At 43.2% G+C, this 20880-nt stretch overlaps 1 protein-coding gene across 2 annotated transcripts in view; it reads right to left on the reverse strand.

Annotated features, from left to right (window-relative positions):
* Positions 1–20880, reverse strand: part of PDE1C (phosphodiesterase 1C) — a 622342-nt gene that overhangs the window by 369785 nt on the left and 231677 nt on the right. For both annotated transcript variants that reach the window (XM_063100844.1, XM_063100843.1), the window contains exon 3: positions 12515–12686. In XM_063100844.1, the coding sequence (XP_062956914.1) occupies positions 12515–12686 (172 nt within the window). The remainder of the gene's footprint in view (positions 1–12514; positions 12687–20880) is intronic.

The following is a 20880-nucleotide window of genomic DNA, read 5'->3' on the forward strand; positions in this document are numbered from 1 at the left end:
GCTTTGTAGTTTCCACTGTGTTCCTAGACTGGGCCATCTGCAGTGGGAGGCAGGGGCAGGTAGGAAGTGAAGCCCAAGGCAACCAGCCAATCAGTGCTGCAGTGAGAGTCCGCCCCAGGCACAAGGAAATGGCAGGAAATGAAACAGATAGGCTGATGTGGGCACCCAGCACTGGATCAGGGCAGCAGGGAGCAGGTGCCCTAACCAAGGAGCTGGTCCACACCAGCAATGAAACTGGAAGACACAGACCCACTACCTTGATGCTCAGCTGGGGAGGGGCAGTGTTGCATAATGGTTAGGTGGGGGTTCTAGAGCCAGACTGTCTCACTTTGAATCCCAGATCTACCAGTTGGTAGTATGACCCTGGATAAGATAATGTCTTTGTGCCTCAGTTTCTCCATCTGAAAATGAAAGTAATAAAATACCTATATCAAAGAGTTGTCATAAGGATTAAATGGCTTAACATGAGTGTACTTCAAAAGGTTCACAGAAGATTCACATTATCTTCCAATTACAATTCTAACCTTCTTTTGAAGTACCCTTATATAAAGCATGTAGAAAATGCTTGACACATAACCTCCAGTCAGGTTAGCTATTACTATTATTATATACAGTGTGACTGAACAAGGATTAAGAGGGAAATCCTAGAAAGGAAAGAGAGGGAGAAAGGACCCTGAAGGTCCCAGGTGTCAGAGCAGGTGCTCAGTGTTGAGGGACATGTGGACATGGCTGCTTGACCAGATAAGGCTGATTCTCTCACACAACACAGAGCCTGCAGCCAACTGTGCATCCTCCAAGAGCATCAAGCAGGACTGTTTATAGAGCACTTACTGATGCCGGACACTGTGCTCACCGCTCAACATGCATGACCTCCCAGACTGCTCGCAGGATCCCGTGAGGGAAAGAATATCTAATCCCATTAAGCATGAAGAAACTGGGGCTCCAGGCCACACAGCACACAAGGAGTAGAGCTATACCCCTCATTGATAAGCTTTAGGCATCTCTTCAACACAGTGGTGTTTGGCAGCCATCAGACACTGGTCAGCAGGAGCAGGGAGCAGTGCTAAATGTGCAGAAAGAGGGAGTGAGAAAAGACTTGACAACCTCATGGAAGTTCAGATGATGTATTCCAGCTCCTTTCTCTAGCTAAGCAATGCCTTTCCTGACCCATTCCATGTGTCTCTTTCCACTCCATGACTTCCCATAATTCCAGTGGCACCAATAGGTCCAGGTAAAAAAACACATTATTTTCTACCAGATTAAAGGAACCCCCAAAACCTCCCTACTGGCCATGAACACCACCAGTAGGGCAGAAAATGAGACCCTGGACCTGCTGACACACACCTTCATACTCTAAGTCAAAGCTTATCCACCCCTTGGGTTGATGCATTTCAGACGGGCTGACTACCCCACCTCCCCTCAGCTTGCCTTTGTGGTCTTCCTGTTACAAACATCCCACCTGCACTCCAGGTAGGATGAAGATATAACGGTTTATTAAACATTGGATGAAACTATCCAGAGTCCCTACTGATGGTAAAATGTAGAAAAGGAGGGAGGGAAAACTCTTACGTACAGTCAAATATCATCTTGTAAATGGTGAAAAAATCATAGGGTTAGAAATTACCGTTGATTCAGTCGTGAATCCTCAAGTGATACCAGAAGCATGGCACAAGTTTGTTGGGAAAATGTTACTTACAGAGTGTCAAGTATCTCCCCACAGATAATTACAAAAGAGAGGAAAGTATTTTTACAGTAGACAAATTAGAAGAAACAAAATGACTAAAGCAAGAGGACAAACTCACTATCTTCCTCCTTTCTGCTAGGCTGAGAAGGACACAGCATCACTTCTGTAGTGTTCCTGCCAAAATGGATAACCTGGAGATTCACAAGGCAATAACCAGACAAACCCAAATAGAGGACCATTGCACACAACAAAACACATGGCCTGTTTGCTTCAAATGTCAATGTCATGATAGACAAAGAAAGGCTGAAAAACTGTTTCAGATTAAAGGATACTAAAGAGATACAACAACTGAATGTCATGTGTGCTTCTGGAATGGAGCCTGGATAAGAAAAAATGATTGCTGTAAAAGACATTATTGGGACATCTGGTGAAATTTGAATATGAACTGTACATTAGATAATAGTGTTATATAGATATAAAGTTTCCTGAATATGATAATTCTACTGTAAGAACATGGCCTTCTTCTTAACAAATACAAGCTAAAGCTAAAAGGTCATGATGTCTGCAACTCAGGATCAAAAGATTCAGGAAAAAAAAGATAGATGGATAGACAGATAGATGATAGATTTAAAGCAAATGTAGCAAAATGATAAAAGCTGACTCTAGGCAGAACATAGTTGTTCATTTTATTAGTCTTGCAACTTTTTGAGAAGCTTAAATATTGTCAAATTGGTTTTAAAAAAACAAATGCAGTAGCATTTCTTAAATATAAGTACCTGTAAGTTGGCTTAGAGTTGCACACAATAGCCAGATAGAGTGCTACCCTGGAAACTTAACAACTAAGGAAACTCAACCCTGATTTGGTTAGACATAGTTAAGGATAAAATAATTAGCAGAACATTGCACAAACACATAATTAAACTACTATAACTCAGCCCCCCTAAACACACACTTTTCTTATTCAAAATCTGGGCCATTTTCAAAGAATAAGAACAATGAACAAATCACAGTTGACAATTTTGGATCCTGGACCAAGTCTGCTATTTGATTCACATCTTCCTGTTTCTGACTTTGCAGAGAGTGCATGAGTCACCCTCTTGGGCAGTTTGTGACACATTCACCTTCAAGTACTTGAGCCTCATCACCTAAGCAAATTATCACCTCTTCTAACTGAGGAGACAGCATGTTTGCAGCTCTTGTGCAAATAACAATGCTCCCCCAGCTGAGCTGACTTCCAGGGTCTGGAGGTAATGTGTCCTAGCCACTTCACTTCTGGCTGCACTTAACAGTAATCAATAAATGGGCAACCACAGCTAGACTACAGTTACGGAGCAGCCTAGTCAATGACCATTAGCTATCACTGCATTTAGAAGTAAAAAAAAAAAAGGTTTCTGTTTCCATCTGTGCAGGAAAACATATTTTCACAAGTTTCTCTCCAAAATTGCCCATGCACTTCCTCCAGGCACTGCAGAACACCCAAGTGTTCTGTCCCTGGTACTGTTCTCCAGCTTCATTATTCCATCTCTGCCGCAGGCCAGGAAACCTTCATTTTGATGCTGTGTGTGTACAAGACCAAGGAATGGAAATGTAATTCATAATTCTGTAACTTTATGAAAAAAATATACAGTTTCCTTTCTGTTTCCTCAAAGATTTCCAAGAGCTCCAGAGATTTCTGTGGAATAAAACTGAAACTCCTTCTCATGGTAAACAAGGCCCTAGCATATATGGTCCCAACTTTACCTTTCCTTTACCTGGTTCCAAACCTGACCCACCTTCCCTTCACATGCCTTAGAAGCAAATCAAACAGTTCCTTCAACGTATATCATGTCTTCCTGCCTCCTGGCCCTGGTTCACGCTGTTCCTTTTGCTTCCCCTTTTATGTGCACCATGACCCAGGGTGGCCTGTTTTATGGTTATACCAAGTGCCATTCAACATATACATTGATCTGTGGGAGGTCCAGGGGGGCGGGGCAGGTGCAGGTCCAGTCCACCCCATGGGGCTCCAGTGCCCAGCACAGATGAACTGTGCAAGAGCACTGAGCGCGTGAATGGGAGGAGAGCTTTTATTGTCAGAAAGATTCTAACAAGAAGGAAGCTGCTCCTTTCCCACTAGCAAGGTCAAGAACCCTGCTGTGATTCTATAAGTAGGAGCAAACATTTCTACAGAGTAAAACACAGGGTCACATTATCCTAAAGTTAATAATGTGACCAGGGGCCCCTGCTGCAGAGGAGAGGCATCAATCATGAGTCAAGTGATATCTAGATTTGCATTATCACAGAGCACACTTTTCAAGGGGTTCACTTTATTTTTAATTAGGGTACCTTAATTTTACTGCCAAAAAACAAAAGCAGTAAAGTCATTCATCACAGAAAGTTCATAAGAGGTGACATATGGTATTTTTGAGACATTTTCCAAGCGTAGGGTCCCATATCATTAGGCCAGTCTGTCTCTCTACCTCATCTACCATTAGCCCAAGGCCTTGTATGGAGAGAGGGTGATATAAGGTAAGGAGAAGTGGGAGACTGAAGATCCAGCTTTTCTGGCTAGAGGATTATAGGGAGAAGGGACACCAGAACAGAAGAGGCTAGGTGAGGCCTGTGTGTCCTCCTCTCCTCTCTCTAGAGGGACATCTGCCCACAAACTGGAGGCTCCATGTCAAAGTAATCTCAGTGGCCAGCACAGTCAGGTAAAGGGGGGCTGGGTTTTAGCTTTCCCAGGTTGTCCCTTAGGTTCAGGGTGGTTTAGACAGGCCCCAGATGTTCCCATAAGCTCCCGATGCCAAACCTCAGAAGTTACCTGGGATTGTGACCAAGGAGTTAGCCAGTTGACATGGGCACAAAGTAGCCAAGGGCTAAAGTCTTGAACATCTAATCTGGAACCATAGGAGAATCACAACCAGACGCAGTGGGGTCCAAAGCACCACCATGTGCGGAGAAGATGGTTGGCCAAGGGAAAGGGGAGGCCAGATCACAGCTGCCAGCAGAGGGCGCTCTCCTCAGCTGCCCACACCAGAGCCCCACAAAGCCAGACACCACCTCAGCAAGGTGCCAGGGGACAGAGGGGACATCTGCAAGTAAGCATTTTACTTAAGGAAACTAAATCACCAGCCAAAAAAAAAAAAGCACTGTCCAAATGTTAAGTTCATATTTGACTTTAAATGTAGAGTTTTCACACCTGGTAAAGTAGGGGCTCTAGAGGAAGATCAGCTCAACTAAAAAGAAAATTAAAAAGCTTACATTTTACTCACACATCTTGGGGTACTGGAAAAGTTGTGGCCCTGTTACACAAGTATGTTTCATATTATGATGTCACTCTACAAAGTGCATTTTCTGTAAAGTAACTCCCCATTGTCTACTGATTGACAAGAATAAAGCCTCTATCCTCTAATAAGCCACTTCAAAAAATTTTAGCGAAGAAAGGAGTCTGATGGGGGCGGCCCCGGCGAGCTAAGCTCTGCAGAACACTGCCTGCATTTGGGCTCCTCAAGTCTGTAGTGCACATCCAACAGCATTACTCTCATTGCCCTCTCTCCCAACCAGGAATTTCTCTAATACCTGGGATATAATGAATTTATATATCCAGCATCTGGAATTACATAGGAGGCTGGTGAGTTAAACCAGAAAAAATGAACTGGGCTGCAAAACCACAGTCTATTCATCCAATCAGCAAATCACCCTGAGCATCTACAATATGCCAGGGAACCCAGGCAGTGGGTCCTCCCCCCAGAAGAATTAGTATCTAATGGGAATATAAGCAAGAATAATGTGGGACATTTTATGGGGGGGTGGAGTGCAAAGTGTTCAGGGAGCACGTGGGTAGGAGGTCCAGCAGCCAGCTGTGGAGGTACCCAAGGGAGAGCACCCTTGGCCTTGGGCTACACCCCTGATTTCCTACCAACCTCCACGACCCTGCTGCTTCCACCCCCATAGCTTCTAAATGCTGCCTTCACACATTAAGCGCTCTACTGAAAACCTCTTTCCTGGGAGTCTACAGGTTGTGTACAGTGGAGTTATTGTCCATGCAGCTGGAGAGGAGCAAGGCATTCGACACATTCCCACACTGACCCCTGGGGTTTTGGGCCCAAACTGATCACAAGTCTTCATGCTTCCTTCCTTTCCTCAGAGAGAACTTCAGGGATTCCCTGCAAACTTCGGTCTCTGTGTGGCCTAGGGCAGAAGTTCCTGCTGCTAATTAGGAAGCACGGGAAGTTCATCCACACTTCACATTGGCAGGGAGATTCAAATGAATGTTCCAGAAGAAGTGTCCAACCTTCCTCCCCCACCAGACAGTACTGAGGCTCCCCATGCCTTCCTGAAAAACATACTTTGTAAAATGTGCTGCCAAGAGTTATTGTGATTTACGCTTCCGTTGAGGGGTTGAGGACACCTTGGGTGTGCTCCATTTCTGGGGGTAGAAGCCTGGATTTCCCGACAGCCCAATGACAATGTTCTCTGGTTTGAAGAAGCGCACATTCTCTAGGGGAAATTAGTCCTGGAAATATGTCCACTGGCTGGGAACCAGAGTGTGTCCAAAAGCAAACCTTCTATATGGAGTTCAACCTTTTTGAACATTTCCCTTGAACAATGGAAACAGTTATATTTTGAGTATAATTTTAAATTCTCCCCTCTTACATTGTTGTGGTTTCTTTAGTTAATTCCAGTGTTTCAGCAAAGTCTCTTGAAGGCAATAAGAGTACTAGATACTAAAGAAAATTGTGGCCTGTCCCATGGTTCACCCTACCACTACAGACCATGGAGAAGACGTAACACCAAATATAAAATTAAATATAGAGAGACTGTCCCAGGACTTCTAGACTATAGCACTGGAGCTGTGCCCACAGCACTGCGGTAGAAGTGGGAGGGCCAGCAGAGGACCACAGCGGGACGGGAGACTATGTTAGCCTGGGTCCTCTGAAAAGCAGATGCCAAGACAGGATCAAACATGCAAAGAATTTATCAGGGGAAAAGTCTGTAAGAGAAAAGAGATAAGGAGCTGGGGAAGCCAGGAAAGTCATCAGACCAGGATGCAGGTCTGACTCCCAGTGAAGGAGAGAAGGAAGGAGGGTCACTAGAAGCATCTTAGACTGCAGTGCAGCTCTAAAGACAGCTCAGCAAGGTCATCGGGGAGTCATCAAGCCAAAGTTGCCATCAGAGGAGTTGCGCATCTCCCAGGAGCAGCTGGCCTCAAGATCCCTGCCAAGCTCAGTTGTTGTCAAAGGGTACCCTTGGGATGCACAGCCTTGGCCGTGACAGGGACAAATTTCCCCACACAGTAGCTGGGGCCATGAGTCACATACACTCCCTGTGGTCAGAGATGTGAGAGGCACATTCTCATGACCGCCGCAGAGACAAACCCCCTCTTTCACAACACACCAGTGGAAGGACCAGAAAGAAAGCAAGAAGAGCGGCGTCTACCTTATACACATGTTGCCAATTTCCAACGCTTGAAAATCTGTCTCCAAAAACTTACTTACAAAGAGAGACCTAAATATTTCCCTTATGAGAAGCCAAAGTTGCAATAAAACCTCCTCTGAGCTTTAAAAATACTCGGAATTCATTCTTTCATTCGTTCCCTTGGCAAACTTGAGGATGCCCCTACTGATGTGGATTAGCAGAGACTAGAGGGGAATAATAGAAACCCCAGAGAGGCAACACTAAGTCAGCGGAGGAGGTGTCCCCAGAAGTTCCTAGTGGGTGACCCCCACGCGGTGATAGGGAAATACATGTGACCAGACTTCCCATGAGCTAACTGGGAATTTTAAGCCATGACTCATCCCGGGGTGGGGTCCGAAGCTGCAGGGGACACTACCCCACGTCATGCCATACCATCAGCCAGACTGCACATTTCCTGAAAGTAATCAACACAGAAACTGATTTCTTGGCAGCAGCCCCTAGTGGAAAAATGACTGCCAAAAGCCAAAATGAGGATGAGTTCAGAGATTTAATTCTGCATGGAAAATGCAATCCATTAAATGGGATCTGACAAGGCCTTAATCTCATCTGTAGCTGAGGGTGTTGGCTCAATGCAGCTCTGCTCTCTGAAACACATTCTTAGTAAGCTATGTATAGAATCTAGAAAGCCCTTGCCAAAGCCCAAATAAGTCCATTCTAAGTGGGAAGAGAAGCTGATCAAGCCCCCAGTAATTCTCTAGGGAGTAAGCATACTATTGTTTCAAATGCAAAATTATCAAAACCTAGCAACTCAACCTATGTTGGGGTGATTCAAGGTAAGTAACTGACATGGCCAATGCACTAGGTGGCTTCAGAGTTTCCACTACTGCCCAAGGAGGTGAGACGAGCAGTCAGCATTGCTCACGATGCGTACACAGGGCTCACATTCCCAGGCCAGGACTCACTGCACGTCCTAGTCATAAAAGAAAGGTTAGGAGTGTAGAGGATCAATCCACTCCTAAACAGGGTTTTGAAAACTGGAAGAGAAGGAATTAGGGGCTGTCACCACTTAACAAGGCACGTGTTGTTATTTTGTTGTTTTTATTTGAAAAACAAGGAAACTGAGAATCAAAACATGACTCAAATCATATAGTTTAGAATAGCACTTGCAAATTCAAACTCGTTGGATTACAAAGCCCATGCTTCACCACTCAGAAGGAGGTGCTTAGACCAACATATCACCTGAAGCCTATTAGAAATGCAGACTCACAGTTTGCATCCCAGACCTACTGAGTCAGGATCTGGAATTAACAGAATCCCCCAAGGAATTTGTCTAGACATAAAGTTTGAGAAGCAGTGCCCTAAAGGGCTTCTAGCCAAAACGGGTGGATGGATTGAAAACATAAGTCTGGACTAGAAAAAGATTAAGTACAACAGAACAGGGTCAGTCTTACAGGATACATAGGATTTATATCAAACCATCCAAAGTGCACACCCAGATTAGTACAACCAATCACACTATCATATTGCACCAACGACAAACCCAGAAACATAAAAGCCAAGGTAATGTGCTAGTAGGAGAACATGGTGGGTGGTCATGACATTAAAGCCAGATAAACTGGATTGAAAATCTCCAGCTCTGCCACCTTCTGGGTGACTTTGGACAAGTTGCTTGATCTCTCTGAGCCTAAGTTTCCTGACCTGTATGACTGGGATAACAATACTTACCTTACCAGGGTTTGGGCTATTAAATGAGCAAATGAATGCACAGTTTTTGACACATGGCAGATGCTCAATAAACAAGGGTTTCCTTTAGTTTCACTGCAGTCTGGGCCAGGTCCCACCTCTATAGATTTGTACACCAGAGGATTATGAGAGAAAAGGCTACCAGCAGCCAGCTCTCTCCTGTTCTTTTGGGTCCTCTAGTGGCAGGTAATGACATTCTTGTCACTAATCAAACTGGCTTGACTTGTCTGTCTTTCTTAGTCCAGCTTCAGCTTATTTTCTCTTCTCTTTTGAGAAAAACCTGGGCAGAGCAACAGAATCAAAAGGAGAGAACATGAGGAACAAGGAAAAGGGGCATCAGAGTGAGTTCCCAGGGGTGTCTACTTTCCAGGTACTGAAGCCTTTTTGTTTAATTATGGTTCCCGTTTTCTTCCTTTCAAAAATCTCAGGTTTTGAAAGCAGACTTTTCATGCCATAGGCTTAGTAGGCTTCTGGACCCACAGTGTCTGCACCTGGAGCCACAAAACCCAAGTTTGATCCTGTTTGCTCTGTGTGTGTAGGCTCCAGGCACACAAGCACTCCAGTGAGTTCTAAGCAGAAATATGAAACTAACATTTACGGAGCATGTTCTGGGTGCTTGTCTCTTCCACATACATTATGTTCTTTAAATCCTCCCAACAACCCTGGGAAGTAGGTCTCTTTATCCCCACTTCAGAAATTAAAAAATTGAGGCCAGATTAGGTAAGTGACCTGCTCAAATTAACATAGCAAAATATTTTTTAGTTCAAAGGGATATAAACTATCATGTAGTCAGTGGTTCTCCAAGTATGGTCCCTGGACCAGCAACATCAGCTTTATCTGAAGCTGGTTAGAAAAGCACATTTTGGGGCCCCATCCAGACCTGATCCCAAGTTGGCACACTGGGCTTACTGTCATTGCAATTTGGATCTTGTTTGATAGTAAGGACTGATGACCATATTTCGTGGCCCCAGATTCCAAATGCCCTTTAAGTATGAAGAAGGAGAAAGAGAAGGGAGTACCTAGAGATATCACTTATCCTGTTTCATTCATTGGTTAATGATCCTACAGAGAAGCTGTAAGAGGACAGATGACGCCAATTCATGGGGACCATGTGCTCATTCTCAGCAAACAAGACCCTCCAGAACTAAGAGGAACAGGCTGTTACCAATCACCCATGCAGATCCCCTAAGTGTGTGTGTACATGTAACATACACATGCACAGGCACACACACACATACAAACACAGAGCAGGGTGGCTGAGAGGCTCTGGATTCAGAGTCAGAGAGAAGAACTCAACGCCTCAAACTCAGCAGAGGGAAAACTGTACCCCTTGGTGGTGAAGAGAGTTATCTTAGGGACTGACAGCACTGACCATGGATGTACCCTGGAGTTTAAGAAATGTAGGGTACAGTGCACCATTTCTCCTAGGTCACTAACACTGGGAGTCAGCAATTCTCAGACTTTTTCACTCTATGAGTAACATGGGGGGAGGGAGGGATACACTTCTACAAGCATTATTTAAAATCCAGCTGCAATTCATTTCTTTCTTCACAATCCAAAAGGCATATAGAAAACAAGTGGCATCATTGCAAGGGTAATTTTGACTCTGCTCTAATTTACTTATTGAGAAGTAAACTGTTTCCACCCTTGAGCACTGTCTTTATAATAATTTACACACAACAAATCTCACAGCTAGTCATGACCACCACAGTTAAGGATAACCACGTGAGGGAACATTTACCATCTAACATCGCCATCGAAACCAGCCATCTTCCTTGGAAGAAGGGATAGTTCCAGAATAACACACAGTTGTATTAAGGATACCAAGAAATAAATAAGAAAGGCCAATGGATTTCTAGGCTCAACTGCTAACAGGTTGGCATATTTGTACCTGCTGTGTCCTTCCTACTGCACCAAGTGTTACAAGGAACCAGAAATAAGTCCTGAGCTTTAAAAAACTTATAATTTAATCTCTTTCAGGAACCGAGATATTGACACATGATACAACCAGCAGATCAGAGGAAGTTCACAGCCATCAATGCATTCTTTCTCTTAAGGAGCATGGAGGAAATGCAAAGAGAACTAACAATAGTAGTGAGGTTGGGCCAGCAGATGAGATGCTTTTCATGAGAGCAACCCTTAAGCTGTTCATTGAAGAAGATGATAGACCTGGTTTGGAGTGGAAGGAATAGCTGTGAGAACACTGAATGTGAAGGGACTGACTCCACAAGAGATACTCCAAGATGGGAACACACCCACCAAGAAAGCCATTCACCACCCCCTCCTCTTCCACCACAGTCACTCGCAGAGAATCACAGGTTCACAGGATGTACTTCTTTCTATGTGAGCGGGTTCTATTTTATTCAAAACCACACGATGCGAGAACAAAATCCTTACTAAGAATAAGAAAAGCATTTGCCTGCAATTCTTGTCTCGACAATGCATCCCTCACATTGTATAAAGAAATCCAGACCCCCATTCATCACTCCTTTTCAGAACTCATCTATAATTAAATCTACGCTAAGAACCTTCAAACAGTAAAATGGCCTTTACTGAGCAATCACACAAATCACCTGGATGCAAAAGAGAGCACATTTTTCAAATATATTTCATACACTCCAAGAGCCATCTGGTTTGTTTATAGGGGGAAAAAAGTAAGGTTTATATGCTTGAATAGTCATGTGCCGAGTAGGAAAGTCTATAGTGGAAAGAAAAGTGAAAAAAATTAAAATTAAGGTAACAGAAGAAAGGAGGAGAGGAAAGCATACTGGGAAGATGGTTCAATCTTAATTATTGATAGCATATTTCAAAAGTGAGCCTGAAAGGCCCATTTAGAGGGAAAAGATTCACCTTTTTTTTTTTTTTTTTTTTTTTGAAGATGACCGGTAAGGGGATCTTAACCCTTGACTTGGTGTTGTCAGCACCACGCTCAGCCAGTGAGCGAACCGGCCATCCGTATATGGGATCCGAACCCGGGGCCTTGGTGTTATCAACACCGCACTCTACCGAGTGAGCCACGGGCCGGCCCCAAGATTCACCTTTTAACACCACATTCATACCCAGATTGATTTTTACTTAATACGAATGAGAAGGTAAGGGACAGAGTCGTAATGAAAATGGAGTACAATACCAAGAGAAAGTAAAAGAGGCCTTTGCAGGAATACGTAAGACCAACGAAATGCACAGGAACAGAGTAAACAGCACCCGGGAATCAACACAAGAAGATTCTCGCCTCATTTCAGTCGACAGTGGCTCTTACATCTCTTACAACTAGAAACCTTCCCCCCACCCCCACCCGCAAGGCTCTAAAGACACGGGGCTGAATTAATTCTCACCATGTGCTTTTTCTCTGTGCACTTATCTGCATGCGTCATACTCCTTTGAAGTAAAAGACTCATTAATCCAATTCAAATTGCCCACATCAGTAAACCCTTTGCCTCAGCATTTAAATGCCAATACCAATTAAATACCAAAAGCAACTTAACTACTGATATGATCTTCACTACAGTCAGGAAATGCAGCCAGAAGTGCAGCTAGCATTGATTCCAACACTCCTTCATCAGTTCTGATTTACTCAGTACCAAGAAATGAGGTAATTTGCTGGCCAAGCTGACCATGCATCCAACTAGAATGAAAAAACTCCCAACTCCCAAACAAATAAGAAGGAACAAACTGAGTTTCGATCCATCAAACCTGAAAGATGTCTTCACCAAGGCCTCTGGGCTGTCCAGCTGCGGCAATTCATCAGCTAGGATTTCCTCCGGTGGTCGGGGGTCATGTACGATCGTTGGCCGTGGCTTCTCCTTGACATTCCCTGTGAGCCCATCGATGAGGGAATTCCACAGACAGTTCTGTGACTTAGACCCTGAGGCACGAGGAAAGAAAGATGTGCAGGTGAATCACCAACCGACTCCAGGTCCTGCTTACCCCAACATTTCAAAGCAGAGCAGAGCAATGTATATATTTTTCCATCTCCACCAACGTCAGAGGGCTCCTGATGGTCAGGCAACTTATGGAGTAACCAGGAATCTTTACATTTATATGCAGAAAAATAGGCTAACACTGTACTTTGACTCATAGCTAAGTATTAGGGATATATCCTGTCTCATTGCAGTGGATCAGCCCCAAACCCCTGAGAGAGCCACTGGTATCTGCTTACATGTTTATTCAGAAGGTGGAAGCATGCAATGCACTACCACTTCAGGGAACAGTGAGGATGTTCAGACACAAATCTGCCCTGGGACCTCAGCTTGCCTGAGGCCCAAGTTTCAAAACTCCATCTTATGGAGACACCCACCCTAAAGAAGGCCCCACCTCTAAGAACTAGAACTCACCATCAACAAGTTGATTCTTCTGCAATATCAAGACCCAAGGAAAGTTACACAGGATGTTTACTGATATCCTACTTTAAAACACTTCGAGCATATGAGATAAATGTTACAGACATCAAGTGGAAATGCTGTCACAAAAGTAGAGACTAATCAGCCAGGTGATCAAGGTCAATGTCAACAGTGATAAGTCATGTTGATAGTATGTACCCTTTCCATGATGTGATGAAAATACAAAAATGGCACTCTGCTTCTGTGGCTCCTTCCCCAAAACACATAACCCATGTACTAAGCATGTTTCTAGCTTCCATAAACGTCATGCTTTAACATCTGCCCTATGTGCAAATGCCAGACACAGCTGGTTCTGGACAACCTGACGACATGCCGGAGCCACCTTGCCTTCACCTCCTGCCTCCCTTATCACCCACCCAACCCCCAGCCCCTCAGGAGGAGTCCTCCCACCAGGGCTGCACTTTTCAAATACAAATCAACAAATCCAGAGTCTACACCCCACACCACCTCCCTTATAAGGGCTTTCACTCTCCTCACCACTATCCACCTGCCCCCAATCACCCCAAGGTCAGGTACTGGACACCTAGGTACTAGATAGCCCCTATGCTCCAGAGACACTGAAATCTTTCACACTAGCCAAGCCTAAGCCTGCTTACCCTGCCTGACCTGTTCCTTCCTGCAGAAACCACAATACGGCTCTTGCCCACAGCGCCCCTTCTCCCTCTGACTCATTGCTGACCCCACTGCTTCCCCATATGGCCCCCAGTGACATCATGTGGAACCCCTTTCTTGGGACCTGTGAGTATTACAAGCTATCTTTACAACGGCAGTTGTCTCTTGATCTCTTGGCCTTACTAAACCTAAATAATAACGAAAGCTATTAAAACACCTGGTCTAGTCATGGGAAAAACATCACACAAATCCCAATTGAACAACATTCTACCAAACACTGACCAGTACTCTTCAACACTGTGTAGGTTACCCAATACAAGAAAAGGCTAAGAAATTGTTACAGTCAAGGAGAGCCTAAGAAGACATGATGATTAAATGTGATGTGATATCCTGAATGGGATCCTGAAACTTAAAAAGGACATTTGTAAAAACTGAAGAAATGTGAATAATGCGTGGGCTTTAGCTAACAATAATGTATCAGTCTTGGTCCATTGTTACAAATGTGCCATGCTAAGGTAAGAGGTTAACAATACTCATAGAGGAAACTGCATGTAAGTATATGAGATCTCTTTGCGATTTTTCTATAAATCTAAAACTGTTCTAAAACAAAAAATTATAAAAACAAAAGCAAATAAATAAATATGAAATCATGAATAATTAATAAATAAATAACCACTATAAAAGAAGACTATGAGCAAAATTTTTTTGAAAAAATAGAGCCTAAAGGCATGAACATTACCACTGCCATTACCCAAGTGCCACTGACTTATGCTGTTATGCTCTACCCAAAGGAAAAAAAGATTTTATCTTTGCACAAAGACACTGTCAGGTCACCAAGCCATGCACCCGGGAAGCTGTGTCCATTTGAGGGGGCTGGCTTTTTCTACCCCATCCATGCAGAGGGGATGCCTTTTTCTAATTCACACAAAGGCTCTGGATGGGGCACAAGGGATGTGCACAGAGGAGCGAGAAGCAGTGCCAGCTGGTGCACATCACGTGTGTGACATGTGGGTAGAGCATAGATTTGTGTGCATGTGGGGATGCCTCCCCAAAACCCTGACCAGCCACCTGCAGCACACTGCAGAAAAAATTGCCCTGGCTTGTTGTACCTGAAGGACAGCTCTGACACCAAGATCAAAAGAACTTCACACACATGAGTGAGCACCTCACCAAGTTCCCTGAGCCTTCACCAAGGACACTTATAGGTCAGCAGTGACCATGGCCATGACTGACCCTTCCCTTGGGGTGTCCATCCAAACTGGTTTTGTATCAATCAAGAGAAAATTAAGGCATATTAGTAGCAGGAAACAGACCCCTCAAGCCCCTGAAATGTAAGATAGCTTTTTTAAAGCCCTGAACATATCTTAATAAGATCTGGTCCTATAAATAAAGGCTGGTTCTATGTTAATAAAAATCTATTCTATGTTAATGAAGATCTGGTTCTAGGAGACAGAACAAGAGCAGCAGCCTAATTTCTTAAACTTGGTCTAAGTGAAGGCCTTACAATGAAATCCTTGTACATTTCCCTGCATTCCTTCATTTATTCACTTGATAAACACAGGTTGAATTCCCTCAATGGCCAGCTTCCATTCTGAGCCCTAGAAATAGAAAGATGAATGAGACTGATTCCCTTGGGAACCAGTCAACCCACCAGCAATCACACTAATGCCCCATAACCAGGGGCAAACAAAGTGCTATGGGAGCCAGAGGAGGGAGCACCCAGTCTGCTGGGGCTCAGGAGAAAGCCACATGGAGGACATGACATGTGATTCAGGTCTACAGCATGAGCAGCTCTTCAGCTGGAGGGGAAGAGAGGGAAGAGCACTCGGTCTAAACAGTATGTGCAAATGTTCAGAGGCACAATACACAGCTTATTGAGGCTGGAGGAGTGGCCAGAGATAAGGTCAAAGACAGGCTGGGCCAGTCTTTGGGAAAAAAAGCAACATGCATGAGACAATCTTGAGTAAGAAGTGAGGGGAAATGTATTTGCTTATTTTTGCAAAAAGACCAAAAAGAATAAACCAGAAACCATGAAAATGATTACTTACGGGGAAGGGGGTAGGAGTAGGGAAGACAAGCTAGAGATGGGAGAAAAACTTCACATTCATATATAGTTTATATTTTTATTTTTATTTACTTATTTATTTTTAAAAGATGACCTTTAAAGGGATCTTAACCTTTGACTTGGTGTTGTCAGCACCATGCTCTCCCAAGTGAGCTAACCGGCCATCCCTACATAGGGATCTGAACATCTGAACCCGTGGCCTTGGTGTTATCAGCACCACACTCTCCCAAGTGAGCCACAGGCAGGCCCTATAGTTTTTATTTTTAAATGATGTAAATGTTTTAATATTCAACAATAAAAATAGATAAGAAATTTTAAAATCCTAAAATTGAGTACAAACAGAAACAAATAAACCTAACTATATATCATATTAGAAATATAACCATAATGGAAAACAAGAATTAATTCAAATATCTTCTGAATACAGTACTCCTACTGTTCCTCCTTAAAGAAATCAATTCTAAGTGCACACACAGCAGAGAAATCTTGAACTTCCCTTAGTAGGTTTGCTGTCGGTAGTAATGACAAAGCAGTAATTCTAAACTATGTCATCTACATTGTAGGACAGAGCAAATGAGCAACTATATTGAGAGCACTGGGAACCAAAGCTCTTACTTCAGGAGAAGAAAAATAAAAGTAGGCAATGGGAGAAGGTGAAGAAGAACCCTGTAGTGTTAGATTTGAATTAAAACTATCAGTATGTATTAGTCCATTACTGTTTCTTATAACAAAATACTACAGAACTAGGTGATTTATACAGAAAACAAAATGTATTTGCTTACCATTTTGGAGGCTAGGAAGTCCAAAGTCCATCTGGTGGTGGCGACAGCAACCCAGGGGTCTCACATTGCAAGATGGTGGAAGCAGAGAGAGAGAGACAGACTCACCTCTTCTTTTTAAGCCCTCAGAACCACACCCCGACCACCATTTTTAACCCGTTCACTACTGCATGGTCCTATAATCCAATCACCTCTTCAAGGCTCCACCCTACAATTACCGTAATAGGATTTCCCACCCTCTTAACAGTCACAGTGTGGGCTAAGCTTCTAATACGTAAAACTTGGGGTACACAAGTTAAGCTTCAATGAGTTTTGGGGGGACATAATCCAATCCAGTATAAACTCACCAGTAGCTAAAAAATATACTCTGACCAGGTCAATTAAATTATAGTGTCTTAAAAGATCTGCGATAAGCTAGTAGCCATGTCTCATGTCCTGGAAAACATTATCATAGGACCATTTTAACTTAGAAGCATACAGTCTGGCACCAGAAATGACAAAATAACCTAGAATGCTTCTTGTAACCCTTACCCTAGATTCCTGCTTATAGAATGTAATCTAGTAACCATCCCAAATCTATACATCATGTACAACTAATAAAAAAACTGATGTAATGATAAGGGGGGGCTGTCCTCTTCTCTATCCCCTTTGATTCTTCTCCTTTCTTGTGATTATAAAATGCTAAGCTCTGCTGGTCCCCTTCAGAGTGCATTTCTCAGGGCAACTTGACCTATGCATTTCCCCCAATGCAATCATCATATTGGCTCAATAAATTGTATGCTTTATATTTCGTCCTAAGCTTCTTTTACATCAACACCATGATTATATTTAGTAGGCCCTGAAGAAATGTTTACTGAATTAATTAATCAATGATGGATTATTTTTCAAAAAGTAAAAGTAAAGCTTCAAGGTGAAAGGCAAGAAAGAATAGTATCGACAATTTTAAGTAGAAAAGATGTCACAGAAAGTACACTAAGAAGAGTGAACAAGGGCCGATCCCATGGCGCACTCAGGAGAGTGCGGCGCTGGGAGTGCAGCGACGCTCCCACCGCGGGTTCGGATCCTATATAGGAATGGCCGGTGCACTCACTGGCTGAGTACCGGTCACGAAAAAGACAAAAAAAAAAAAAAAAAAAAAGAAGACTGAACAAAGACTACCAGCACATAGAAAAATGGGGCCTTTCTCAACCCATCCTGAGTTCTTTCCAAGATAGGTCACAACCTAGTTTCTTTTCAGAAAGTAGACCCTTAGACAAGGGCTTGTGGCACATAGTTTATTCTGGAAGTGATTCCAGGAAGCATGAGAGGAGGAAAGAGGGAATAAATCAGGGAATAACAAGGGAAAGTCAAGACACAGATGTAATATTGAGTTGTCATACTGTGGGTGAATTAACCATGTTTCTAGCTTCTGTAAACTTGATGCTTTAACATCTGCCCTATATAAATATGCCTTTTTCCAGACTACCCAATAATACATCTGAGTCACCTGTCTTAGCCTCCTGCCTCCCTTGTCACCCCATCCCCCTCACAAAGAGTCCTCAGCCCAGGGGTGCACTTTTCAAATACAAACTAAGCAATCCAGAATCTACATCCCCAACCATCTCAGTTATTGATCTCACACACTCTGGACCACTATCCACCTGCCCTAATCACCCCAGGGTCTGGTACCAGACAACAAGGGACAGTCCCAATACTCCAGAGCCCATTGGAATTATTTAAACTAGCCGATCCCTCCCACCCCCTCCTGTGGAAACCACAATAAGGCTTTTGCCCACAGCCTCCCATCTCCCTCTGACTTGTGACCAACCCAAGTGCTTCCTCACATGACCACCACCCCGTGGCATGATGTGGCCCTTCTGTTAGGATCTGTGAGTATAACAAACTATCTTTGCAATGTCAGCCATCTTCTGGTTTGTTGGCCTTACTATGCCTAAATAATAGTAAAACCTAACAAAACAGGGCAGCTGGGGCTGGGTTCTACAGGTATCACCAGAGGAGTTGTGGACGATACACAGAATGATCCCTCTGAGGAACAGAAGAGGGAGCATTTATCTCACCCCATATTGATGAGAGAACCCCATAGGGTATTAGTGTCTTAGCCCTTTGGGTATACCCATGCATGAGTATGAGTCAATTCCCACATCATCAGAGAATCCCCGGGGCAGAAATACAGAGAAAATAGTGCAGCCACAGCTTAAAATAGGACCGAGAGGAGGTGAAGCCAGGCCCAAAAGGGGCCCAGTATCTTGGATGTCCACACAGTTTTTGTATCCTAGAAAATACAGCCAGAATGCCATCTGCTACTCATTCCTGCCTTGGAAGGATCACACTGGGCCCTGACGTGGCTCTTCCCAACTCAATTTGGTGTGAGTCTTTTGGAGCAACCACTCTCCTTTCTGAATTTGAGAGTGGAAAAGAACTCTTCCTCTGATTCTCCAAGGACATGGGCAAAATACTCTCTGGGGCACTGGAAAGGTCTGCTCTGACAAAGTGAAAAATGAAAATTCGCCTGCTCTGATTTATTTTAAGCTGATTTTGAAAGCATGAAATGCTTCTGACTAAAAAGAGGCCAAAATACAGAAACAGAGTCACACAGGTCTTTCTCAATAATATCAAAAATCCCACGAGGGAAATCATGGGTAAACTAAGACTTCAGGGTACCAAAAATAATGTGGCTCAGGTGCAGGAAATAAGCAAGTCCATTCAGCCCACTCTGTCTCATCTGCTTCTCCCACACCCCCCACGCCAGCTTTCCTCTCTGCTTTGACTTGTTCCTGACTCTCGTTCAATGCCTACTACATTCTCCTTTCCTTTCCTTTATCTCCCTTCTGTCCCTGCCATAAATCCTCTCCCTTCCCTCCACAAAGACAACTTTTCATGTACCCCATAAACCCTCCAGATTGATTATAAATCTTCCAGACTCATAAACTCTGGTAGCAGCATCTGTACCACTGAGCTCATCAAGAGAACAAGTGCTCAGATTCAGATGTAACAAACATTTGTTCAGTACTTGCTATGTGCTGGGCATTGTCATGATGCCTCCACCTGTGTTACCTTATTTAATCATCAAGTCCCTTCAAAGTAAATATTTCTGAAACATTATTGAACACTAAGACAATAAGTCTCCAAGAGATTAAATAACCTAGATCATAGAGTTAGAAAACAGCAGATCACTTTGACCCCAAGTTCTCATTGTCCTAATCCAGGGTTCTGTGTGACAGCTCACATTGTGTTTGTACTTTACTTATGAGCAAATAAACATACACATGGTGTATATCAAGAACATCCTGTGTTTCTGAATATGAAAACAGACAACCTTTTACATAAGAAACAGAAGATTCACACATCTGCAACTAGGGAGAGTCATGATTTTCTTAGTCTCTTACGAAGCAATTTGCGGTTTCCTTTAAAGAAGAACTTCAGGTCCCAGGAGAGGATGAATAATGTAAGGTGAGCTCAATGGGTTGAGAAAAGACAAGAAAGCAAGAAAATGAGATGAGGATGATCTAAATCAGGAATAACTACAGATTCATTTTGTAGTGTGGCTAATGGTGACAATCTGATAAACTGCAGGCAGGAGGAGCTCAAGGTGACATGGTAATTCCATTTAAAACTGACAAGAGACATATCAACTCGGTTCCATATAGCAACACACAAAGATTATACGGGAAGAAGGCTGAGAATTTACAGTCCTGCAAAGCAAAGAGAAAGGAAGAGATTTAATTATCCAGAAAAGGGAGGAAAAAATATTCGTAGAAACTGTCAATGGTTCTCAAAACATCTGTGACATGGGTTTGTAGCTATCCCTCAGGACAGTAAGGGTCCTAAAATTCCCAGTGGATAGGCAAATTGGGGCTGGAGTATCTAAGAATTAGGAATGAACATAATAAAGCCCAGATAAAGAGCTTTATGCTCACTAAAACAAAACAATATGATAGTGCAAAAAATAAAGTATCAATAATATTTTGAATATCTTGAATCAGTCACATAGATACTGTTCTGTTATTTTCAATATACGAATTCATGGTTTTAGAAATTTTCCAAGAATTCTGGATCTCCTACAATTTCAAAGAGATTTGAAAATTTAACTACATATCATACACACCAGGGGTGGGGTGGCTCTCCCATCAAAATGTAAGAATCCATTTTGATTTCTGATGACGTATTCTAAATTCCCAAATAAATTATGGTTTATTTCTGAGT

Source organism: Cynocephalus volans, chromosome 6, assembly GCF_027409185.1.
Source record: "Cynocephalus volans isolate mCynVol1 chromosome 6, mCynVol1.pri, whole genome shotgun sequence".
In the NCBI taxonomy this organism is placed as follows: Eukaryota; Metazoa; Chordata; class Mammalia; order Dermoptera; family Cynocephalidae; genus Cynocephalus; species Cynocephalus volans.